The following is a 27,391-nucleotide window of genomic DNA, read 5'->3' as shown; positions in this document are numbered from 1 at the left end:
TAGGTCAGTCCGAACACAACCATATGCAGGTTACACAGATTCTCTAATGTTATATATTTTTTTTAAATGAAATCCTTTTTTTTTGGCAATTAATTATAAATAAAATGGGACTATTGTGTCGCTTATAACAGTTTTATTTTTTCACCTATGAGGCTGTATGTGGTGTCATTTTTTCCGCCATGATCTCTAGTTTTTATTAATACCATATTTGTGAAGATCGGACGTTTTGATCACTTTTTATAAAATTTTTTTATATATAATGTAACATAAAATCGGTAATCTGCGCACTTTTTTCCCTTTTTCCGTGTACGCCGTTTACCGTTGGCAATGACGCTTGTTATATTTTAATAGATCGGACAATTACGCACGCTACGGTATATTATATGTTTATTTGTTTATTTATTTTTATATGTTTTATTTATATAATGGGAAAGGGGGGTGATTTCAACTTTTATTGGGGGAGGGGTTTTGGGGTAGTGTGTTAGGGTTTTTAACTTTTTTTTTTTACACATTTGAAGTCCCTTTGGGGGACTTTTACATCCAGTACTTGGATTTTTACACTGATCATTGCTATGCCATAGGCATAGCATTGATCAGTGTTATCGGCGCTCTGCTCATTGAGCCTGCCTGTGCAGGCTCAGTGTAGCAGATCGCCGATTGGACCGCACAGAGGCAGGTGAGAGACCTCCGGCGGTCCGTATTACCGATCGGAACCCCCGCAGTCACACTGCGGGGGTCCCGATCGGTAAGTGACAGGCGTTTAAGGAGTTAATGACACGCGGCAGCGCGATCGCTGCAGCGTGTCATTACCGGGGAGGTCCCGGCTGCTCACTGCAGCCGGCCCCCACCTCCTATGAAGCGCGCTCCGCTCCGGAGCACGCTTCATAGCGGGAGAAACACCCAGGGCGTACAGTTACGCCCTAGGTCGTCTGGGGACAGACTTCCATGGCGTAACTATACGCCCTGGGTCGTCTAGGGGTTAACGGACACAGAAATAGTGTCAGCTACGTTTTTATGTCCGTCAAAAAAAACTGCATCCATTTTCTTCATCCGTTTTTTGCAAAAAAACGCATGAAAAAAAAACGGATTGCAAAAACGCAGTGTGAACCCAGCCTAACATGAAATTGTTCACCATGTTGCACAGAACGATAGTCGTTAGTTACAATTGTTACTACGATCATTTACTCCATCTGATCCCAGCAAAAGAAGGAATGATGTGCAATTACACTGAACGATTAACAATGATTTTAGGGTCAGATCTAAATCAATGATCAACGACACATGAACGATTTTCGATCATTGCCTGCAGTTACACAGGACGATTATTGTTTAAATAGGGCCCTTAGTCAGAGTACTCTTCGGCCCGGAGCACTGCCTCACCCCCATCGCACCGAGCCAGACCGCCTGTTTCATTGATTATTATTATAAGGAGTGGGCGGCTTGGTGCGATGGGGGCGAGGCAGTGCTCTTAATGGTGCTCCACGGTGAGGATTACACTGCTTAAAGGGGTTATCCAGCACTACAAAAACATGGCCACTTTTCCCCCTACTGTTGTCTCCAGTTCAGGTGCAGTTTGCAATTAAGCTCCATTTACTTCAATGGAACTGAGTTTCAAAACCCCACCCAAACTGGAGACAACAGTAGGGGGAAGGTGGCCATCTTGTAGCGCTGGATAACCCCTTTAACAGCACAGGAATAACGCTGAGGAGTAAGGTAAGAGAACCCCATTCGCATTAGGGGGCTATCAGCAAGTTAGATTCATCTAACCTGCTGATAGTTCCCCTTTAAATCGGAATAAGATATATAATCTGTCAGTGGATCTGTAATTGTACCACACCCAATGAGACATTACATGCTGATGGATACATGCCATCCATCAACTGATTTATTGCGTAGAATTTTATTTAAAAAAAAAAACTCGTAAAACAAAATGCCGGTATGGGCCAAGCCTTATTGTACAAAATACCAGCCATAGGTTATGACTGCACCCTGTGTACATGCAGCAAATAGCATAGGAGGCATATTTGCTCTGTCAGCTCTGATTTATCCCCTTTTATTTGTTGGTAGAAGCTGACCTTACTTCACTTTGTATAGAAAAGCATGAATGTTCTCACATCTCGGCTCATTGTAGAATTCCTCCAGCGCTCTATATAAACACAGACTCCTTTTGAAGAACACTCCGGCATACATTCACTCTAAGTGACCGTTGTACGGCGGGTTGTTTAGCGATAAAGGGTCATGTATAGAGAATTCTCTAAGCTTTTCATGTCACAGCAGGAGTGCTGATTAAAGTTTCAGGTTTGCTTAATTTTTTTTTCTTTTCTATTCATATTGAAACATGACTGGACTCACCAAAACCTTGTATCTCTCATTTATATATCCTAAGGGTGTGCATAAAATGAAATATGACATATCAGCATGTTCGCAACTGTGGAGAAGACTTTAATGTAAAATTGACTTAATATTAGACCTGAACAACTTATGAAAATCTGCTCTTCTTCCGTGGATTTGTGCTATCCTCTCCACTAAGGTGCAATTCACATGTTTTCGGGGCATGTCACTGGTATAGGTTGGGACACAAGCGATAAGTTATTCTTGTGATGTTCCTTTTGACTTCAAATTGTCACTGTCGTAAATTTTTTTAACTACATATATGATAGAAATAATTGATAGTGGGGGAGTGAAGCTACTTCCCACTCGTTCTCTTGATCGGTCTCTGCAGTGAGACCCTGACCGATCAAAACTTTTGTCATCTCCCTGAGATATCAATTGCTTTTCAAAATGACAGGTATGCCTTAAAGGGGTATTCCTATCTGCAGTATCCGCATGATAGGACATAACTAAGAGATTGTGGTGGGTCTGACCACTGGAGAGGAGAGAGAGGCACAGGATTAGGTAGGTATAGCATAATTGGGCTCGTATCCACATTGTCACGGCCGCGGCGGCTTCCCGCGGTCCGGGTTGCCGCCGCGACCGCCTCCGGTCCCGTGCAGCCGCCGGGGTCCTTGTGTAGGGACCCGGCGCTGCTGCTGCTTCGGCCCCTGGGGCGCCTCACCTCTCCTCCGTGCATGTCGCGGTCTGTGCCGGCCGGCGCGCGCGTCCCCGCCTCCTAGGGCGCGCGCGCGCCGGCTGTCTCAGATTTAAAGGGGCAGTGCGCTCCTAATTGGTTAGTGTCACCAATCACTCCCCTATAAATCCCAGCATGCCCTGTCCTTAGTGTTGGAGCCTCTACATGCTTCCCATAGCGTTTGGCCCAGCTCCCTGTTGTTCCTGTGTCCTGTCCGTTACCTGGTCCCAAGTCCCTGTTCCTGAGTCCTGTCCGTTACCCGGTCCCAAGTCCCTGTTCCTGGTTCCTGTTCCCCTGTCACTCCACCTGTTCCCGTGTCCAGCCTGTCACGTGCTCTCTCATCTGCAGACTATTGCCTGTGCCATCTCCTGCCACGCCTCGCCTGCCGACACCAGCAACCAAGCCAGGGGTAGCGACCTGGGGGTCGCCTGCCGCAGCAAGTCCATCCCGCCTTGCGGCGGGCTCTGGTGAAAACCAGCGGCCCCTTAGACTCCGCTCCCTGGTGAGGTTTGTGCCATCGCTGGTGCCGGTCCAGTGGATCCACTACTCCGGGCGTTACAGTAGGCTCCAACCATGGATCCCGGCGAGGTGCCTGATCTCCGTGACGTCGCCAGAGTGGTCGCGCAACAGGCTCAACAAATCCAGAAACAGTCACAGCAGATCCAGCAACTCACTGCCGCCTTACAGCAGCAGACTACTGCCCAGCGCACACCACCTCCTGACGCTGCTTCTTCACTCCGACTGGCCCTCCCAAGCAAGTACTCTGGGGACTCTAAGTTGTGCAGAGGATTCCTGACTCAGTGCACCATGCACATTGAACTTTTGAGTAGTCAGTTTTCCACCGAGAGCTCTAAAGTGGCTTTCATCATCAGCCTATTAGAAGGTAGAGCCCTGGCCTGGGCCACGCCACTGTGGGACCGTGATGATCCTGTTGCTGCCAATCTCCGGGCCTTCCTATTCGAGTTTCGCTCCGTCTTTGAGGAACCTGCCCGTGCTTCTTCAGCCGAGACTGCTCTCCTCAACCTCTCTCAAGGCAGCTCCTCTGTTGGTGACTACGCCATCCAGTTCCGCACCCTGGCAGCTGAATTGGACTGGAACGAGGCCGCCCTATTGGCCACCTTCAAGAAGGGCCTGTCTAGTCGAGTGAGAGACGTGCTCGCTGCCCGAGACCTGCCTACCTCCCTGAACGAACTCATTCTACTGGCCACCCGAGTTGATACTCGTTTTTCGGAGAGGGAGGAGGAGGTTCGGCATGAACATTTACTAACCCGTTCCCGTCGCCATCCCCAGCTGGCGCCGGTTTTCCAGAATCCTGACCTTTCGATGTCCCAACCCTCTCCTGAGATTCCTATGCAGGTGGAACGGGCTCACCTGACGCCTGATGAAAGAATCCGGCGCCTGGAGCAGAATCTCTGTCTCTATTGCGGTGGTACCGATCACTTCCGGCTGGGATGTCCCCTACGTCCCCAAACATCCGGAGGATGCTCGCACCTAGGTCCGGTGGGACAGGTGTCCCTAGGTGCGAATGCCACCATTCCAAGTCTGTCTATGCCAGTTTCCATCCGGACTCCCTCAGGACAAAATCATCAGACTACTGCCTTCCTCGATTCTGGCTCAGCAGGCAGTTTTATTGCGGCAACATTGGTCCAAAGATGGCGGCTACCCGTGACCCGACTAGCCAGGCCCCTGACTATCTCCTCGGTCACGGGCGAAATTCTTACCGACCGTGTGTACTACCAGACCGCATCTTTAGTCCTCCAGGTGGGTCCTTTACATCAAGAAGAGATATCCTTCTACGTCCTGCCCCATTCTTCCCCCGCGGTCCTCCTGGGACTCCCGTGGCTACAAGAACATGCCCCTCAGCTGGACTGGAGAACCGGGGAGATTCTCAGTTGGGGTCAGGACTGTTCCCACCAGTGTCTCAAGTCACCTCAGACCAAGTGTACTATGTCATTTCCTGTCCCGGCCAAGCCTCTATCCGGCCTACCGGCAGAAGACCAAAACTCGGCGGATGCCTTCTCTGCCGAGGTGTACCCTCTCTCCGTACCCAAGACTAAGGTCGTGTCCTCTCACCACCGGAAGAACTTACAGAAGGTCCTCGTCCACAGACCCACAGTCCCTTGCCACGTTATACCGCCTGATCGCCTAGTACCAGTCGTCACCTCCACTCTTCAGAGAGTACCCCCCGGAAAGACTCATGTTCACCCTGCGCTTCGAAGAGGTATTTTGAAGTGGGGACATTCCTCGTTGGAGGCCGGGCACCCTGGAGTCCGTAAGACCGGCCAACGGATCTCTCGCCACTACTGGTGGCCCAGCCTATCCCAAGATGTCAAAGACTTTGTGGCTTCCTGTGCCATTTGCAGGCAAGAAAGAGGGGGAGGCCAAAGGGGGGGGGTACTGTCACGGCCGCGGCGGCTTCCCGCGTTCCGGGTTGCCGCCGCGACCGCCTCCTGTCCCGTGCAGCCGCCGGGGTCCTTGTGTAGGGACCCGGCGCTGCTGCTGCTTCGGCCCCTGGGGCGCCTCACCTCTCCTCCGTGCATGTCGCGGTCTGTGCCGGCCGGCGCGCGCGTCCCCGCCTCCTAGGGCGCGTGCGCGCCGGCTGTCTCAGATTTAAAGGGGCAGTGCGCTCCTAATTGGTTAGTGTCACCAATCACTCCCCTATAAATCCCAGCATGCCCTGTCCTTAGTGTTGGAGCCTCTACATGCTTCCCATAGCGTTTGGCCCAGCTCCCTGTTGTTCCTGTGTCCTGTCCGTTACCTGGTCCCAAGTCCCTGTTCCTGAGTCCTGTCCGTTACCCGGTCCCAAGTCCCTGTTCCTGGTTCCTGTTCCCCTGTCACTCCACCTGTTCCCGTGTCCAGCCTGTCACGTGCTCTCTCATCTGCAGACTATTGCCTGTGCCATCTCCTGCCACGCCTCGCCTGCCGACACCAGCAACCAAGCCAGGGGTAGCGACCTGGGGGTCGCCTGCCGCAGCAAGTCCATCCCGCCTTGCGGCGGGCTCTGGTGAAAACCAGCGGCCCCTTAGACTCCGCTCCCTGGTGAGGTTTGTGCCATCGCTGGTGCCGGTCCAGTGGATCCACTACTCCGGGCGTTACACACATCACATCAGCATAAAAACATTTGGAGAACCAACTGACTGTAGTCAGTAGTAGTCTACATTCTCACCATTAAAGGAGAATTCCCCTACTGGAGTATTCATAGGACAGGACAAGATTGTGGTGAGTCTGACAGCTACCTCCCCCCTACCTCGAGAGCTAAGAGCTGCATTTGACTCTCTTCAGTGGCTCTGTAGAGAACAGAGATGAGCACAACTGGAACATGCTTGGGTCTGGCCGAACCAAAGCGTGGAGCATTTGATTACAAGTGGCTGCAGAAGTTGGATGCAGCCCTAGGGAGTCATGGCTATTCATGTTTTCCAGGCAGCCTTAGGGTTGCATCCTCGAGTTGTGCCAATGTCTATTCTCTACAGAGCCACTGCAGAGAGTCGAATGCAGCTCTTAGCTCTGGAGATTGGGGGGAGGCAGCTGTCAGACTCACCACAATCTCTTAATTATGTCCTGTCCTATGAATACTCCAGTAGGGGAATTTTCCTTTAACGGTGAGAACGTAGACTATTGACTACATTTAGTTGGTTCTCCAAATGTATTTATGCTGATGTGATGTGGACACGAGCCTAACTATGTTATACCTACCCAATCCTGTGCCTCCCTTTCCTCTATCTTACCCCTTGCTTCTGTTTCCCTTCCCTTATCATCACTATTGCTGTGTATTATTTCCTCTTCAAACTATTTCTTAGTTCTCAGTGGTATGTTGACTTTTGAAACACCTTTTACCAGGTTAAACATAGAATAAATCAGTTTAAAAAAAATAGTGGCTATACATTATTTGTATTGTGCAAATCTAGCTTTTATATTTTAATTCAGAGCAACATTCATAATAATGCATTTTGCTGAGGCCTGGTTTACACACCATGGGGGAGATTTATCAAACATGGTGTAAAGTGAGGCCCCGTTCCCACTAAGGAAAGGTAGCGGAATTCCGCAACGGAATTGTCCGCCGCGGAATGCCGTTAGCCTCCCGCTCATAATGGGAGTCTATGGGAGGCGCGCGCTCCTGCTCTGTACGCGCTGAAGAATGAACATGTTCCCATTATGAGCGGGAGGCTAACGGCATTCCGCGGCGGACAATTCCGTTGCGGAATTCCGCTACCTTTCAAAGTGGGAACGGGGCCTAAAACTGGCTCAGTTGCCCCTAGCAACCAATCAGATTCCACCTTTCATTCCTCACAGACTCTTTGGAAAATGAAAGGTGGAATCTGATTGGTTGCTAGGGGCAACTGAGCCAGTTTCACTTTACACCATGTTTGATAAATCTTCCCCCTTGTTTTGTTGTAACTTTGTGATTATTATTATTATTTATTTACTTTTTTGAGTGTCCCTTTTTTGCCCCAAAATGCTATAGCTGCACTGGCGCATATACTCACCAGCGATGATCGGTGTCCTGCGGCGCGGCTTAGTTCCGCTGCTGCAGCACTGTTAAAATCGTGCGCGTGCTCATGTCACCGCACTTCTAACCCCTCTTCTGTCTTCATGCTTATTGAAGGCCGAAAGTCACGCTCTCCCATATAGAATGTATTGGAGAGCATGACTGCCGGCCTTTAATCAGAAGAGCGGTGACGTGGACGCGCGGAGTTTGAACGGCATTGCAGCACCATAACAAAGCCGCCGTGGGACACCGATCATCGCTGGTAAGTATACATGCCAGAGTGCAGCAAGGGGGAGGGGGCATTGCAAATAAAAATACATAAATAAAAAAAAAACACCGAATGCTTCTTTAATTTTAAAGGTGTGCTCAAGCCTGGGGGCCTTTTTAGGGGGGACCCGGGAGGAGGTGCCTGAAATAAAAGACATCCACTTACCTTCCAGGTTCCAGTGGCGGGTCCCACATCACGGTGCCCGTTTCCCGGCTGCTTCCTGGTGTCTGACTCCGACCGAGACGCTACGTCTCAGGGCCGCTCAGCCACTCAGTGAAGGAGGCGGGATCCGTTTGAAGTCCGCTTGGATCCCGCCTCCTTTACTGAGTGGCTGAGCGACCCTGAAACGTAGTGTCTCGAGCGGAGTCAGACACCAGGAAGTGGCCGGGCACCGGAGCGCCGTGATGCGGGACCCGCCGCTGGAACCGGGGAGGTAAGTGGACTTCTTATATTCCAGCCACCTCCTCCCCGGTCCCCCCAAAAAAGTGCCCCCAGGCTGGATAACCCCTTTAAATCCATAATAAATATAGTGAATAGAGATTAGCAAATACGATTCGATCGAGTAGGTATTCGATCAAATATTGTGGTATTCGAAAGATTCAAATTCAATCGAGTAGTGAGGCGAATATGCGGGAAACGTTTGAAAGCCCCCATTGCAGTTGGCGCTTTTTTTAAACCGATGACCATGCAGGGAAGCCGTGAGGGACCCTGGGAGTACGCACGCAGCGCGAAAACGGCGTCTTCCCTCATTGGATAGCTGAACCACATGATCTCGAATCTTAAATACTTGGCTCCCGCCTCTCGACCGCAGATGAGCTTTCAACCTAGCCAGGGAAAGATCTTGCAGCAGGAAGAGATAGGTTTTAGTAGCGTTTTGGTTAGGCAGGCTTACTACAGAACCCAAAAGTCCTTTTCAGGGCTAAGATACAGCGAAAAAGTCATCTCTGAATCCAAAGCACTTCTCAGTGCTAAGACATAGATAGCAGCAGCAGCAGCATCAGCAGCTGTATTCATTCCAGTACCCTGTGTGTACAAGTGACTTATAGTGTCCCTGTTTAACACCACTAAAGGTGCGTTTACACGTAACGATTATCGTGCGAATTTGCGCGATAACGAATTTGAACGAATGACAAAACGACGAATGAGAAATCGTTCATTTTGATCTTTCAACATGTTCTCAAATCGTCGTTCGTCGTTCACAAAAAATTCACAGATCGTTCCGTGTAAACAGTCATTCGCCGATTTAACCAATGTGTGAGATAGGCTTAAGCGATCACAAAACGATCGCAAAGCGAATTTTCGGTACGATATATCGTACCGTCTAAACGCTGATCGTTATGAAAAAAATCGTTACTCCGACATCGTTAATCGTACGATTGGGCCAACTATCGTTTCGTGTAAACGCACCATAAGGGCACCTTATACATATTGTTCCAGTAGCCCACTAAGGGCACCTGATATATACTGTTTCAGTAGCCCAGTAAAAGGCATGTGATACATATCGTTCCAGTAGCCCACTAGCCCACTAAGGGCACCTGATATATACTGTTTCAGTAGCCCAGTAAAAGGCATGTGATACATATCATTCCAGTAGCCCCGTAAAAGGCATGTGATACATATCGTTCCAGTAGCCCCGTAAAAGGCATGTGATACATATTGTTCCAGTAGCACAGAAAAAGGCACATCATACATACCGTTCCAGTAACATTTGTACAGCATGATGCGTGATACTCGTGAATAACATGACGCTCGGCAGACGCACATTGGAATCATGTATGTAACACTGTGCAAGAAATATGAACGAAATGTGTGAACATTGCCATAAATGTTCGTAAAGGGTTTGCAAATATTTTTCCTTCGCAGCTGCAGAGAGTGGCATTATACTGCGATTTTGGGGTGTTAGGTGCACCCAGGCATGCTCCCCCTAATGTCCTAGTGCCATTCCGGAGGTGTTTGCATCGTTTAGGGAGGTTTCAAGGGGGACTTGGTGACCTCCAAGTGGCCGAATTTGGATTTCCAAGTGCCGCAATTTTTTTCCCCATAGACTATAATGTGATCGAATACTCGATTCGAATTCTTGAAAGTCCAATATTTCACTACTCGCTCATCTCTAATAATGAAGTCTCAGCACTTTAGTTTATACCATTTTAGGATATGAGATCTTTTTATCTAAATGCATCAAGATCTCGAAATGATATTCCTTTTGTTCCTTATGTTTTTCTAAATGACTTCGGAAACGTCAGGAAAGTTCTTGTACAATATGTGAAAGAAGCCTCCGATACACTTGTTTAAAAAATGAACCCAATAAAAATTGCTTGCAGTGAGTTTTTCTTACATGTGTAAGTAAAGGAGCTCCAACAGAAAAACTCCACAGACTTGTCATCAAGCACACTCCTAAGAGATCAGAGGATCTTATTACACAAGGCCGGGTATACACCGCACACCTGTCACAATATAAAGGCCTCCACAAGCTTTGAGTCAGCAATAAATTTTGAGATTTGAGCTCTGACGCCATTTGAAGTGTGTTTGTTACTAGTATCTCGGTATCTGTACAGGGTGAGTAACGCATTGGGGAAGATTATATCTGACATATAATAGTATATCTGACATATTATAGTATATCTGACATATAATAGTATATCTGACATATTATAGTATATCTGACATATTTATGAAGCCGGTGCACCACTTTACTAACAGATGTGAATGAGCTGGGAAAAAGAAATGGCACATCAGATTTGCATCAAGGATCACTGACACCTGTCAGAATATAGCGCCATGACAGGCTGGGCATTGTTTTTTATTAGATTCTGCCATCCTATACAAGTAACCTTAGTCCAACTTCTGTTCTGCTATACTTGTAGCACTTACTGGCCATGGCTTCATCTGTACTGCACATGTGCTGGGTTACGTGGTTCTATAGGGCTGCATTCACATCATGTTTATGCCAGTCTGCTGTACATTGGCTTCACATTGTCAAGCACTCAATACGGGAAGTCAATGTAAACCATGATGAGCCTATCAATTTCAATGGGCTAATCAATGCCTAATTTTGACTCCAATTTGATCCATTTTCTGAACATTAATGTGATGTGAATGTAGCCTAACCTGGACATGCGCTGTATTCAGGTGTAGTCATGGCAAGGACACCAGACTGCACTGTACAGAGGCCAGAATGGAATTATGCATGATTTTGAGATGGATTGAAACTATATAAAGTGAATGAGAAAGTCAGTCTGGCTCATAATGTAGAAGTCAACCTGAGCCCTGCATTATAATTAAAATCTTGGCCAATAATTTTAGGGAGGAGCAGGTCCTGGTAATGTATAGCCAAGGGTTCAGGTGTTATTTCCCTTAGGGCTGCTTATGGTAGAGCCTGTAGGAGAGAGCATAGACTGTTTATGTACCTAGATATACTAAGGCTGGGTTCACACTATGTTTTTGCAATCCATTTTTTGCAAAAAAAAAAAAAATGGATAGAAAAAACGAATGCACGTGTGTGCATCTGTTTTGATCCGTTTTTCCATTGCCTGCCATTATAAAAAAAAATGGATCAAAACATCAGTTTTTTTTGGATGTCACAAAAAATGGGGTAGATCACATTTTTGTGTATGCTAAAAAAAAAACGGATCCGTTCTGATCCGTTCTTTTTTATAATAGAAGTCTATGGAAAAACGGATCAAAACGGATGCACACAGTTGCATCCATTTTTTTCATCAGTTTTTCATCCGTTTTTTTTTTTTGCAAAAAACGGATTGCAAAAACGTAGTGTGAACCCAGTCTAAGGGTCCTATTAGACAAAGTGATTTTTAACAATAAACGAGATCACAAACGAGAGCTTGTGGTAATGACCTGAAATCGTTCACTATAACACACGGAACGATAGTTGTTAGTTACGATCGTTACCATGACTGTTTACTCCTTCTGATCCCAGTAAAAGAACGGATGATGTGTACATTAAGCGAACGATTAACAATTATTTTATGGTCAGCTTAAAAGATGTGATCAACGACACATGAACGATTATCTTTTAGGGTGCGTTCACACCTACAGGATCCGCAGCGGATTTTCATGCTGCGAGTTTGCATCGAAATCAGCTGCGGATCCTGTACTGTGAAGCTCAATGGGTCCCATACACGCCCCCTTTAACCGCCCGTGCGCCCGATCGCCGCATCACCTACTCGGGCGTGGATGTGTGATGCTCCAGGCTCCCCTCGCTGCCCATCAGCATCAGTGCTGCCGTGCAGGGGAGCCGGGAGCGTCACACAGCCACGGCCAGAGCAGGTGATGCGTGCTTGGGGCTGGGGCTGCGATCGGGCATGCGGGGGGGCTGGGGTGGCGATCGGGCATGCAGGCGGTGTGGGGGTTTAAGGGGGCCGGGGCTGTAAGCTGCGTCCGGCGGCGGTCCAGGGGGTAAAGGGGCCGGGTCCCATGCACGCTGCGTGTATGGGACCCATTGAGCTTCACAGTACAGGATCCGCAGCTGATTTCGCTGCAAACTTGCAGCATGAAAATCCGCTGGGGATCCGGTAGGTGTGAAGGCACCCTTAAGTTCGAATTATATAATTATTTTCTGCACGATATTCCTCCCATGTAATAGGGCCCTTACTTGAAAAGCAGAGCTGGAATATGGCTGTGTGCATGATCCCTAAGTACTACTGTCATCACAAGTGGCATGACCTATTCCTCTACCACAGTGTAATTTATATGTATGCTTTAAGGCCCTATAAGGCCAACGCTATTATACGCACTGCCAGTGAGCAGGTAAGAGCAGGGGGGCTGTAGGGAGCTGCAGGAGGGGCTCGGAGCATATAGGAGATAGTGACGGTCGTTATCATTCTAAAATTTTTCAACATGTTGAAAGACAAGGATCAGCCGACATCGTGCATGCCAAATACGTCCAATAATCGCTTTGTGTAATACTTCCAGCCTGGTACAGTTGAACATCTGTGCTGTGCCATAAGCAATGGAAAATATATCCCCCTTTGCTTTGTATGAAGTTGTTTCAGGCCTTTTGTGCTGACAGTATCATATACTTCCAGGTAGACTTTTCTGTCAGGACGCACCGCTTCTGATGAATGATGGATGACTGGCAGGTTTAATAGATGATGACAGAGTGAAAACATCGCCATAGACGGGTAGTGAAAGTGAAAACCTTGTAGCGCTGGATTTAATATTTCTCCTTTCAACAAGAATCCTGTCTTTGCATGTTAAACCCTTTCATCATGAAGGGCAGAGGTATAGCAGATAACATGCCGATACTTACAGCATTGTGTTTGACACATCAGTCATTGTATGACTCAGGCTGCTACATTGTGCTCCGATCCTAATCTCGTAGGTGCAGTGCAACCAATATGTGATGGTGGTTTTTACTAAAATGAGCATAGAAACCTGAGAATGACTAGCTTAGTGAGCCTAGCATATCCCAGTGTCCTCCTCAGTGTATATGCAGCATACTGGGAAGAGCTAAAATCAGACTCCCCTTCTCCAGGCTGGGATGTCCTGCTCTGTGGTGAGGCGGTCTATAAGATGGCCGACATGGAGAAGCATGTGACCATGCCCCGCTCCTCCAGTCTTCTCCATAGGCATATACAGGCTCAGTAGTAGACAGGAAAAGTTCAAGGGTCACAGCTTCTTAAGAAATTTTCCAATTCTTTATTTCGGCATTACAAATTGTTTGATGTTCAGTAGTAGACACTGTCACATGCTCCTACATGTCGGCCATCTTATGGACAGACTCACCACAGAGCAGGGCAGCACAGCCTGGAGGAGGGAAGTCTGATATTACTTCTATGAGGTACACAGGGAGCTGCTGTAAGTATATACAATAAGTACAGTTACTAATACTGTATACTGAACTACTTTACTGTAAAGTGGCCAACCCCTTTAACAGACGGTAAGTTTAGGTCACAGTAGCTGGAGTGTGATTCTGACCCTGGAGACATCCCTGCAGTACACAATACTAGTGGTAATAGGGGTCTGCACAATCATCTGGGTGATAGAAGTTATGGCAGAAGATCGTTGCTGCATCAGTCGGCTGATCGTTGCACTCTATTCCACGGGACGGTTATCGTCCGTAGCGGCCGATATCGGCCGAATACGGCTGATAATCGTTCCTTGGAATAGGGCCTTTACTTTTCCTCCTCAGGGCACACATACTGTACACATACAGCGCCCAGCTGATGATCCGTTGGGCTGGCCTTGGTGTTAAGAGAGGGCAGCAGTAGCAAGAACACCTGGAGATAGAAGAATGAGACCAGTAGATTGAGTATTACAGTGCAGCAAGAAACTTTACTAAACCAGTAAGTTATCCACATACGTGGAGCCTCAGCCTTTACAGAAAAATAAGTCAACTAGTGTCAGAAAGTTTTACAGATTTGTAAATTACTTCTATTGAAAAATGTCAAACCTTCCAGGACTTATCAGCTACTGTATGCTCTACACGAAGTGGAGTTTTCTTTCCAGTCTGACATGGTGCACTCTGCTGCCACCTCTGTCTTTGACCGGAACTGTCCAGAGCAGTAGCAAATCCCCATAGAGAACTTCTCCTGCTCTGCACAGTTCCTGTCTTGGACAGAGGTGGCAGCACCACTTCCTGCAGGACATTCAGCACTGCCTAAAGCTGAGCTGTGATTGGTTGCTGTGGGCAGTTTGCACCAGTCTAAATTTTACACCCTTTGATAAATCTCCCCCATAGTGTACTAGGACACTGCACACACATGCTACTTTGCTACTTCACAGGCCTGTCGCCTTTTAGCTTTAGGGAGGCTAAGGGCCCTATTCCACCGGACTATTATCGTTCGCATAATCGTTAACGATAAATGATCCAAACGACTGCTATTACAAAGGCCTGAAATCGTTCACCCATTTACATGGAAAGATAATCATTGCTTATGATCATTCTTGCGGTCGTCTTGTCGTCGCTATTGCGTTCGTCACTACCGCGAACGACCGAACGACTTCTTATTCAATGCGAACGAGCACCGATAAAAATAGGTCCAGATCAACGATTTCTCGTTCGGTCGTTAGTCGTTAACTGCTATTTAAACGAACAATTATCGCTTAGATTCGAACGATTTAACGATAATCTGAACGATAATCGTCCGGTGGAGAAATACTATGGAGTTCTGACAGATACATCGGACCATTTGGGTTCTGTAAAGCTCAATAAACCAGTTTAGATAATATTAAATGCTTTTCCTATTGGTGGCTCCAGACATCTTTTATATAATGTGTACAGTGACCTTTACAGTCACAGGCACTGAAAAATAAAACGTAACTATGGTTTAAGCTAAACCCTATGATATAAAATTGATAATAATTTAATTTTGTGGCATATTGAACTGTATATTTTTTCGGTCTTTTTATTTTTTTTTTGTGGGCAAATTTTTTTTGGGATAAATAAAGCTTTTATTGCACAATTTAAAACAATACACATAAACAAGTGGGATATAAGTATTCAGGGAACAATCTCACTACATCAGTATCCCGGTTATATATTTTTTAATGAAATCCTTTTTTTTTTTTGACAATTTATTATTAGTAAAATGGTCCTATTGTGACGCTTATAACGGTTTTAGTTTTTCACCTAGAGGGCTGTATGGGGTGTCATTTTTTGCAACATGACCTCTGGTTTTACTAATACCATACTTGTGTAGATTGGACGTTTTGATCACTTTTTAGTAATTTTTTTTTATATATAATGTAACAAAAAATCGGCAATCCTGGCACTTTTTTCCCCTCTTTTCATTTACACCATTCACGATGATTGCTATATTATAATAGATCGGACAATTACGCACGCTTCAGTATATAATATGTTTATTTATTTAACAATTTTTGTATGTTTTATTTATATTATGTGATAGGGGGATTATTTTAAAGCGACTCTGTACCCACAATCTGACCCCCCAAACCACTTGTACCTTTGGATAGCTGCTTTTAATCCAAGATCTGTCCCGTTTGGCAGGTGATGCAGTTATTGTTCTAAAAAAGAACTTTTAGACTTGCAGACCGTGCCAAACGGGAGTATCTGTGCCCTAACTTTGCACAACCTCTCCGTCCCTCCTCCCCACCCTCCTCATCATTAGGAATGCTCCAGGCAGATTGCCTCCTATTCCCCACCTGTGGCAGCCCGGCACAAAATGTTCCAGAGGCATTCCTAATGATAAAGAGGATGGGGAGGAGGGACGGAGGGGTGGTGCAAAGTTAGGGCACAGATACTCCCATTTGGCACAGGGCTTCAAGTTTAAAAGTATTTTTTTAGGACAATAACTGCATCACCTGCGAACGGACCACAGGACAGATCTTGGATTAAAAGCAGCTATCCGAAGGTACAAGTGGTTTTGGGGGGTCAGATTGTGGGTACAGAGTCGCTTTAATCTTTATTGGGGGAGGGACTTCAGTGTATTTTTAAAAACATTTTTATTTATTTTTTTTACACATTTTACGTGCAATTATTAGATAGCATCGATCAGTGTTATAGGCGTTCTGCTGATTGAGTCTGCCTGTGGCAGACTCAATCAGCAGAGCGACGATCGGCTGCTGTGTGTCCTGTAGGAAGTGGTGTATTCTTTCCTGTCTGACACAGAGCTCTCTGCTATTATCTCTGTCCGAGACAGGAATTGTCCAGAGCCGGGGAGGTTTGTTATGGTGATTTGCAGCTGCTCTGGACAGTTCCTGACATGGACAGAGGTGGCAGCAGAGAGCACTGTGTCAGACTGGAAAGAATATACTGCTTCCTGCAGGACATACAGCAGCTGATAAGTATGGGAAAACCTAAGATTTTTAAATAGAAGTAAATTACAAATCTATATAACTTTCTGACACCAGTTGATTTGAAAGAAAAAGATTTTCACTGGACAACCCCTTTAAAGTCATCTGTGAAATCTACAATACTTTACATACAATGCATATTCATCTCTGCTGTTTGTTTACGTACTTAACCAGCTGTATGCATGTATTTATACTGATCAAATCCGCAGTGTTAAATCCATAGCGTAAGGTCCGCATACCCAAACAGATCCTATTAGTCCTTATGACAGAAACGTGTAATATTTAATTACTTTGTTCTTTGTTCTAGAATCAAGGTATTAACTTTTTTTCTGTTTTTCTCCTGCTTTTTGTAGGGGGGGGGGGGGGGCTTGGGAATCATGTAAAATGCTTATAAGTGGCTTTTTGTGTTCCCTTGACGGAGAATACGTAATGGCAGAACAGTGCCGCACTTTGTCTTCTCTCTTTATCAGGACGTTTGTTCATATTCGGCACTGTCTGTGCAGATTACTGGATAACAAAACTCATCTGTACGGGATGATTCTTCCAATCATCATACGTCTTTATGAGACATCTATGGCACAATTTGATAACGTGCTGATGAATGAGAGTGGGTGTTGACTCTCTGCCATGCTCTGTAATGGATCCCCTGTGCTATTGTTGTAGTACTTCTCTGCAGTGTGTGACTGGTGATCAGCAGATAGACAGAAACTACTCTCTCAGCTAACCTAACACTGCGACAACAATGAGAAACCCTATTACTATGTGAAGTGAGAATAGTATCATATGGCTATAGTGTTATTCCTACTGCATTCTATGGTAGGTTGTGATGCCTCGGAAAACGTCAGCCATAACAACAACTTTTACATTCATTATATCTGTTGCAACCTAAACAGGAGTGGCTGGTCTAGTTTGGGAGTGGCCATTCAGAATGGGATGTACATTTTGTGGGGCTGAACTTAAAGCAACTTTGTACCCACAATCTGACTACCCCACCCCCCACCCCCCACCCCAAACCGCTTGTATCTTTGGATAGCTGCTTTTAATCCAAGATCTGTCCTGGGGCCCGTTCGGCAGGTGATGCAATTATTGTCCTAAAAACAACTTTTAAACTTGCAGCCTCGTGCCCCACAGCCGGGGCTTAGAATATCTGTGCCTAACGGCCGGGGCTTAGAATGTCTATGCATTAGGCTGGCACACCCTCTCTGTCCCTCCTCACCATTAGGAATGCTACAGGCAGATTGTCTTCTATTCATTAGCTGTGTAAATACTGAACATGGACTGGATCGTTAAGGCACCTGTGCAATGTTCAGACTGGAGAAAATGTTCCAGTGGCATTTCTCATGATGAAGAGGGTGGGGAGGAGGGACGGAGGGGTGGTGCCAGCCTAATACATAGACATTCTGCAAGTTTAAAAGTAGTATTTTTTTTAGGACAATAACTGCATCACCTGCCAAACGGACCCCAGGACAGATCTTGGAATAAAAGCAGCTATCTGAAGGTACAAGTGGTTTGGGGGGATCAGATTGTGGGTACAGAGTCTCTTTAAATGGGCACTATTGTTTCAAGCAACTTTACTAAAATTCATAGCCTATGGGATTTCTAAAATGTTTGTTAATTACTTTCTAAAAGTGTACTCCTTACCCCAGAAAAAAAAACACTAGGAAAGAGGTGGCAGCAGAAAGCACTGTGTCAGATTGTACAGAATACACCATTTCCTGCAGGACATACAGCAGCTAATAAGTACTGGAATACTTGAGGTTTTTAAATAGAAGTTTTTGCTGAACTACCCCTTTAAACTGCCATTGCCTACGTCTCTAAGGCTTTTAACTGCGTACTAGTTCTAGCCTTTCCTCTTTTTGGCTATCACTGGTCTAACCTGTCATATGTGTATCAAAGTTGCATATATGTATCATAATATATGTATAAAGCCCCCCCCCCCCCCCCCCCCCCCCCCCAAAAAAAAAAAAAAAAAAAATTTAAAAAAAAATTAACCAGGTGGTGCTGTTAATACCTGGTAGGGAAGATGATCCAGCGGAGTATATTATATCTGCCACTATTTCTGATAGAGTTACTGGATTGAGTGCTCACTGAAGTTGATTTATAGGGTTAATTCTCCCTTCCCGTATGAAGGCATTTCCAATCTATTAGTATAATTAGCTCTTTATCTGCTAATTACATTTTTTGTCCTGATAATCTCTCTTTAAATAGATTGCTTTAGGTTGTTTTTAATTCTCTGGAACTTCTACAATATGCTTTAAGGCTATAGATATAATGATTTGGTGTAATGTTGGATTACATGGTACTATCCTGTATTAATAGCATATTCCTTACTTAGCTATCTGGTTTTAGTTTCCAAGTGTTTTTAAGGTTCTTTAGGGTACAAACCCACACACCGTATACACAGCAGATACGCAACAAATACGCAGCAGATGTTAGTACAGATTTGATGCTGTGTTCAGTTATTTAGATCTAATCTGCTGCGTATTTGCTGCGTATTTGCTGCGTATCGCAGCAGTGAATACGCTGCGTATACGGTGTGTGGGTTTATACCCTTAGGCCACATTCGGATGTGGTGGAGTTGCTGCGGACTTGCCATGTTGAGAATTTACTGCAAATTCAAGGCAAATTCTGTAGTGGGAAATATCCCTATTTCTTGGTAAAATGTAGTTGGACATAAAGACCTGGTTATTTTTGGCTGTGATTGTTATGATGGGCTTTAAGTTGGTTGAATATTTACAGGTTGTCTACAATAAGCATCACTATATGTGGATATTAATTATTCTTTCCATTTTGACACAATGCTCTCTGCCACCCGCTCTGTCCATGCCAGGAAGTGTCCACAGCTGGAGAAGTTTTCTATGGAGATTTCCTACAGTTCCTGTCATGGACAGAGGTGGCAGCAGAGAGCGCTGTGTCAAACTAAAAAGAATACACCACTTCCTGCAGGACATACAGCAGCTGATAATTACTGGAAGGTTTGAGGTTTTTATTTAACATAGAATTAATTTATTTATCTGTATAACTTTCTGACACCAGTTGATTTGAAAACATTTTTTTCCCTCTGGAGTACCCCTTTACCTTACTGCCTCCTAAGGCTAGGTTCACACTGAGTTTTCAGCATCCGTTTAACTGATCCGTTTTTTGCAAAAAACGGATGCATTTGTGTGTATCCGTTTTTGACCCGTTTTTCCATTGACTTCCATTATTTAAAAAAAAACTGATCAAAACGGATGCGTTTTTTTTTTACGCACAATAAAGTACTGTTGACACTACTTTTTTGACCGTTAAAAAAAACGGATCCTTTAAACGGATTGCAAAAACGCAGTGTAAACCCACCCTAATCAAGAGTTCAAAAGAGTGAGTGGTTTGATGGTACCACTATTCTAGCATCAGCCATATATCAGAGACTGTGTGTCAGTGACATTATTATTGCCTTTTGCTAGCGTCTACATTAAGCTTTTTTTTTGCCTTTTTCATCTCTCTCCTCTTAGCGGTATAGATTTACGAGTCATTAGTACTATACTTACTGTCTGTGTATCTGATGTATAAATATCTAATAGAAAAAGCATCTGCATTTATATTTTTTCCCAGTGCAGTTTAGAAAATGACTGCTGGATTCTGTTCAGTAAAATTCACATTGTGCAGTTAATATTTCCATACGTCTCTATCCAGACAGTCATAATGATCATCGTGCACAAAGAAGCAATGACAAGTCTATTATTTATCCTTGCTTTTATTCAAGCACATACCAAAAAGCCATGTTAATGCTGAATGTATAATGCTTCCCCGGAGAGACAGTGTTATAAAATTCCAAGCGGTGCAACGGACTCCGCTTGAAGTTCAGCCTGTCCCATAGGCTCAGTGATATTCTGAAGCTCAATTCGCTGTCTGCCCTAAGAATTGACATGTCGTAGCTTGTTCCATATTGAGAACATACCCTTGTGTTACCGCGTTTCCCGAAAATAAGACAGTGCCTTATATTAATTTTTGTTCCCAAAGAGGCACTCTGTCCTATTTTTGGGGGATGTCTAATTTTTCGGGAGCGGCACGGGGAGGGATGGAGAGTGGTGAGCGGCGCGGGGAGGGATGGAGAGTGGTGAGCGGCACGGGGATGGATGGAGAGTGGTGAGCGGCACGGGGAGGGATGGAGAGTGGTGAGCGGCGCGGGGAGGGATGGAGAGTGGTGAGCGGCACGGGGAGGGATGGAGAGTGGTGAGCGGCGCGGGGAGGGATGGAGAGTGGTGAGCGGCACGGGGAGGGATGGAGAGTGGTGAGTGGCACGGGGAGGGATGGAGAGTGGTGAGTGGCACGGGAGGGATGCGAGCGGCACGGGTAGGGATGGAGAGAGTTGGGCAGCAGGCGGAGGGAAGGAGAGAGTTGAGCAGCACAGGGAGGCATATAAGAGGCAGGGGACAAGCATCGGGAGGGAAGCAGGTGAGACGCAGGTGGTGGGGGACCACCATACTTTCGGGGGGTGGTGCCTTACTTTGGGCTAGTTGGTAGATTAGTTGGGGTGTCTTATTTTAGGAGGATGTCTAATTTTCGGGGAAACACAGTAGTGTTAAGATGTTACTACCTACCAGGGATAGGAAATTTCTCCCCAGTGATTGTATTGGTAATTTTTCAATACATTGTGCCCGCATTCTGTGCAGTGTTAGAAAAAATAGTAAAATAAAGGAATGGGGCTTTTCTATTTTAAAGGGAATTTGACATCAGAAAATCTAGTTTTTATGTCTAATAAAAATATTTTACTTTCTCTATTTTAAAATATAATAGAATTCTGAAAGCTTGCCGTTTCCATTTTCACCACTAAAACTATGCTGAGACTTCCTATTTTGCTGCTGCTGCTGCAAAGTGATCTGTATGTATTACAGTAAAAGGTGGCACCTATAGATAAAAAAGACTATAGATGAAGCTCACAGATCAGCCTCCTGCTCCGTGTGGAATGGTCTCTGGGAGTGGGACAGTTCCTGCCCATTGTTGTGTATGTCCATGGGGTTTACAGTATAGTTGGTGCTATTCTGTCGCATATGCGAGTCAAGCTAAAAAGTACAGATTATTGCACAGATCTGATGCCTTAAAATAGCCCCAGTGATAAAATAGACCATAAATAAAAGCGTTATAAGGATGCTAATAGAACAATTTTAAACACATTTAGTTTTTTAAAAAAGGTATTAATTTTTTAAAAGCAGTCAAATAAAATAAAAGTTATTTAAGTCGCCTTCTGATATACCGATTAACATAGATGTCAGCTCTTCAAACACAAAATTCACCCAAAATGAAAGAATTTTTATTTTCTATTTCACCTTGCAAATATTTTTTTTTTCAGTTTCATAGCATATTTTATGGAAAAATCAAGTCCGTCATTGCAAAGTACAATTTCTGTCAAAAAAAAAAAAAAAAAAGGGACTTATGCGTGCGTGTAGGTGAAAAAAAATTCAAGCGCTATTTCCTTTTAAACATAAGTAAAAAACAAAAGTACATAAACAAAAAGTGGCAGAGAAGTGAAGGGGTTAAAGGGGTATTCCACTCAAACATAACTTTTTATATGTTGCTGCCCATTGCGAGATTAACAATTCATTCCACACTTGTTATTATTTATTGAGTCTCCTTTTCCCAGTTCTGAGTTGCTGCTTTCTGCTAAACACAAAAATATGTGTGTGAGCTTTTCTCTCTGTCTCCCCTCCTCCCCCCTCCCTTCCGATACGGCTGATGTAAACAAGTCCCTATCTGCAACTTTGTAATGCTGGGAGGATTAATCACAGTAGGTTCATCAGCAACCTGACCTCAGATTAACCCTCCCAGCATTACAAAGAAGCTACAAAATTGCAGAAAACGCGGACCAGGGACTTGTTTACATCAGCCGTCTCAGAAGGGAGGGGAGAGAACGGGGAGATGGAGACTAATTAGATAATAACAAGTATGGAAGGAATTGTTAGTCTTACCATGGGCAGCGACATACAAAAGTTATGTTTGAGCGGAATACCCCTTCAAATAACCTAAAAATATAAAATTACATTGCACTGGATTTTATTTTTTATTTGACTATTTTATTAAAATATTTTTTTTTTTATATCCACACAGTACTGGCTGGATCCAGCAAAGACTATTGCAGAACACAAAGACTTGATTAGCAGTAAGTATGTATGTATTGTAAGAGCGTACCTTTCAGATCTTCCAGGGGTTTGCAAGATACGAGTCATGGATTAAATAGATTATCTTTGAGAATACAGTGTTTTACAGGATTAGCAATGTACACAGTAAGGCATTTATTGTAATGAGAGCCTGAAATAACAAAATATGAAGCGTCTGACAGTTTAGAGAGACAACAACAAGGGGATGGCCGGTGAATTTTGGATCTCAACCTTTCCCCCCCCCCCCCCCCCCCACTGAATGTGTTGTTGCCATAATTAATACACATATTGGCCCAGATTTACTAAATGCACATGCACACTGCTGCTCCATTGCTTGTCTAGGGGACTGACCGAAGTTTATTGTTCAGCTCCGTTAGTCCCATAGACAGGGAATGGAGTATCCATTCTCACATGTGATCTCCGCTCCACTAAAATGTCATAATGGGGGTATCGGCTTCCCCAGCAGTTATACAGGTATCACTTTTTCTGTGGTCAGGTGATAGCTGTTGGTGGGATACCCCTGTATGATGGAGACTTGTTGCCTTACACTTTACAATATGGTGGTTTATTGTACAGTTAGGGTCCTATTAGACAGTGATTTTTAGTTTCTACCGATTAACGATAAGCAATTGCAAACGAGTGCTTTTGGGAATGACCTGAATGCATTCACCATGATAGAAGTTAATTACGATTGTTTGCACACTCTGGTATACAAACAATCAGAATAACGAATGAATAATGTGTGATACACCGAAAGATTTGCAAACGGTAATGAACGATTAACAATGATGTTATGGTCAACTCAAAAGAAGTGATTGACGACATTCGAATAAATTTTTGTTAGTCGTTTGATCGTTGCCTGCATACACACGCTTAAATTCAAACAATATAACGATAATCTTTCCTTGTAATATGGCCCTTACTCATACAACTGTGAATATTATTTATATGATCTAAAACATATGATAGATATACTATTTATTCTATTCTTTTCTGTTTTATAGCTGGCCCCCCCTACACTCTATATTTCGGAGTTAAATTCTATGCCGAAGATCCATGTAAACTAAAGGAAGAAATAACCAGGTACAGTACACTGCATGTGCAACATTATGCTTTTAACACACTGCTCATACAGTGCAGGTTCCCTACATATATACGGTTATTACAGTATATACACTGCATTTTATATCAGTAGGTAGTACTAAAGGCACTGCATAGAAGTATAACATTTCAGTAGCTACTTTAATCCAGTTAGTAAAAGGGCTGGACCACTGTGTAAAAGTCATATAAGTGAAATTTTTTTTTCTGTTTTAAGCATTAAAGCAATACTGTAAACACCCCCCCCCCCCCCCGCCCCAAACTGCTGGTACCGTCTGTTTGATGAGAGTAAAGGGCCTATTCCACGGAGCGATAATCGGCCTAAGCGGAGCAATAATCGGCCGAATTGGCCCGATTCGGCTGATTATCGCTCCGTGGAATAGAGAGAACGATCAGCCAATGATCGGGTCATCGGCTGATCATTTAGGTTCAGACCTAAATTCATCGTTCGCCACCAGCGCATCGCTACGGTGGAATAGTGGTGCGCGGCGGCGATTTCAGCAGCATCATACATTACCTGTCTGGGCTGCAGGTCTTCTCCTTCTTCCTCCCGATCCCGCGCCACAGCAGCTTGGAGCTTCGGGGTCTGTCTGAACTGGCTGGAACCGCCGCGGCCAGTGATTAGCTGAGCGGTCTGTCAGTTCAGACAGCCCCGCTCCAAAGCTGCTGCAGCGCGGGATCGGGAGGAAGAAGGAGAAGACCTGCAGTCCGGATAGGTAAAGTATGAAACAAGGGCTGCAAGGACATGTCCCTGCAGCCCTCGCTGATTATTGTCGGGCCGTGAAATAGGCCCAGTAAACGGGTGCTGATCTAGCAGATCGGTGATCGTTTACATAGTTGATCAGGCCCTGGTTGGCCCGTGGAATAGGACCTTAAGTCCTTCCCGGTTGTGTCTTCTAAAATGCTCCCAATGCCTTGGTTGGTGTAAAAAATAATCTTTTAATCTGCAGTAGCCGAGTCATCTGGCTGGCCTAGAGTGTCTGTGCCCTAGGCCTGCTACGCCTCTGCTTTTTCCTATTCATCACTTGTCTAAACACTGCACATGTGCCTAACGATCCAAAGCAGCACATGCGCACTGTTCAGACAAGTGATAATTAGGAGAAATCCTGCCTCAGGGCATTCCTAATGATGAGGAGGGCAAGGAGGAAGAAAGGAGAGGCATAGTAGACATAGGGCACAGACACTCTAGGCCACTCTTGACTCGGCTACTATAGATTAAAAGATCGTTTTTTACCAAGACACCAGGTGCATTTTAACATTTTAAAAGACACAACCGAGAAGGACTTACTTACTTAAACGGACAGTACCAGCGGTTTGGGGGAGTGGGATGGTGATTACAGTATTACTTTAAACAATAAGGGTCTCACCCCTAATATATATGTTTTTATTGTGGGTCATGCCTTGAGTCGTAGGGTAGTCACCTATGAGTGGTACTAAAGAATAAGTTTTCTTCCTTCTAAGGTCATTTTAGAACCTGTAAACATTACTCTGTTTGGTCTGAATCTGAGAATCGGCATGTTCTAATATGACACAGAAGAGCTTTTATCTTCTATGTCTCTAATTTGTTATATTTAGAGGGTCTATTAAATGTGTTTTCATCAGAATTAAAAGTGTGGTTTATTTGTGTGCCCATTATAGGCCAGTAATATACAATGGTTAAGCAGAACAGATTTTTGCAGGACATTTAAGGAAAAAAAACACAGATTAGATTAAAAAAGCAAAAAGTATCAACCTCTCCTTTTCTTTTTGTTTTATTTACATTCACAATATTGGTTAGAAGCAAAATACGAATGTATAACTTGGCAAGTTCTTCACAGTGTGTATAAGATATAGTGCACGCACACTTTCCACTATGTGAGAAGACTGGTATTATACCCCCTGCATAGTATATAACCGGAGGCTTTGCCCTAAGTCTTTACATACTGGTATACACCGCACCACTATTGCAAACAGAATAACAATGGTTACCTTACAATTTCTTTAGCTGAAGTCTGTCTCCGGGAGAGATCTTTACCTTGGGGCAATTAATTGAAACCAATGGTTGTACCTGCTGTGTGCCCTTTGAGCTGCACTTGGAAGTACGACCACTATGCTAGCAGATCATTGACCCAGGTGGACAAATACATAACATTTTAAACATTTTCTGAAGCAGAGCAGGCTTTCTACCTTCTGCTGGTCAGATGTGGGGGTACCTGCTGGCTCTTTTTTTAGGGCATCTATTAGGTCTGTAGGTTTTCCTTTGAATGTGCACATGGGTTAATGTTTTATTGCAGTCGAAAATATTGTACGGATAGAACTATATAATTGGCAACTTTTGTAAAATACATCAAGCCGGAATATGGATAGCCTTTCCGGACAAAACCAGCCTTTTTGTGATTACATGTTTCTGGTTCTTCGTAGTATAGTATACTTGTCTACAGTCTCCGACAATAACAGGAGCTAAAGAATAGGGTGTATGCAACCCCGCCGAGAAGTGGACATTTTGGGTCACTTTTGTCTTTCATGGAGAAAATGGATTCTTCCTGATCATTTGGACTATAATTACGGATTTTAAACAGTCGACACAGTCTTTGCCTTTTTTCATCTATCCCAGTGCTTTTCTTCACCTCAAAGCTCTATAGTCAAACATTTTATTGTTTGACAAGATCTTTGGCATTGTTGCTTAGTGACAGCAACCGGTATGGCTATTATGCCTGATTGTTATTTATATGCATGTTTTTTCCCTGCATTATGCTTTAGCTTTTCTTATGTTTCTTATTATAGTCGAATAACAAAGATTCTGTGATTTCTTTGCATTTTATGTTATTTTAGGTATCAGTTCTTTCTGCAAGTGAAACAGGATGTTTTGCAAGGTCGGTTGCCATGTCCTTTCAACATTGCTGCTCAACTTGGAGCCTACGCCATACAGTGTAAGTATAGAAATATGATGTAAATCACAATATAATAATCATGTTCAGAATATTAACATCTATCTATCTATCTATCTCCTATCTATCTATCTATCTATCTATCTATCTATCTATCTATCTATCTATCTATTATCTATCTCCTATCTATCTATCTCCTATCTATCTATCATCTAACTATCTATCTCCTATCTATCTATCTATTATCTAACTATCTATCTCCTATCTATCTATCTATTATCTAACTATCTATCTCCTATCTATCTATTATCTAACTATCTATCTCCTATCTATCTATTATCTAACTATCTCCTATCTATCTATTATCTAACTATCTAAACTGAGCCAGTTTCACTTTACATCATGTTTAATAAATCCCCCTATGTGTTTTATATTAGAAACCATCCAGCAACAGCAAGCAATCAATACCCTTATTGTTTTTCACAATAGATTGGTCCTATAAAATTAGCCATGCAATATAGATGGCCAAAGTAGCCAATATAGAATATAGATCTACTGATGATGTCTGGGGGGAAAAAAAGTTGTTCTTCTGTATTGTTGTTGGGTCCAGCTGTTACAATACTGAGAAAGTGATGCAGATGTGCATCACAGAAACCCAGCCTAGATGAGCACAGGTCAAGGCAGAGATGGATTTAT

The 27,391-nt window shown here is 44.3% G+C and overlaps 1 protein-coding gene across 2 annotated transcripts in view; it reads left to right on the top strand.

Annotated features, from left to right (window-relative positions):
- EPB41L4A (erythrocyte membrane protein band 4.1 like 4A) overlaps positions 1-27,391 on the top strand; it is a 181,297-nt gene that overhangs the window by 65,655 nt on the left and 88,251 nt on the right. For both annotated transcript variants that reach the window (XM_069964696.1, XM_069964693.1), the window contains 3 exons: positions 22,681-22,732; positions 23,735-23,813; positions 26,640-26,737. In XM_069964696.1, the coding sequence (XP_069820797.1) occupies positions 22,681-22,732; positions 23,735-23,813; positions 26,640-26,737 (229 nt within the window). The remainder of the gene's footprint in view (positions 1-22,680; positions 22,733-23,734; positions 23,814-26,639; positions 26,738-27,391) is intronic.

Source organism: Dendropsophus ebraccatus, chromosome 3 (genome assembly GCF_027789765.1).
Source record: "Dendropsophus ebraccatus isolate aDenEbr1 chromosome 3, aDenEbr1.pat, whole genome shotgun sequence".
NCBI classification, from domain to species: Eukaryota; Metazoa; Chordata; class Amphibia; order Anura; family Hylidae; genus Dendropsophus; species Dendropsophus ebraccatus.
The sequence above is the reverse complement of the archived record's forward strand: the minus strand, read 5'-3'. Positions and strand labels throughout refer to the sequence as shown.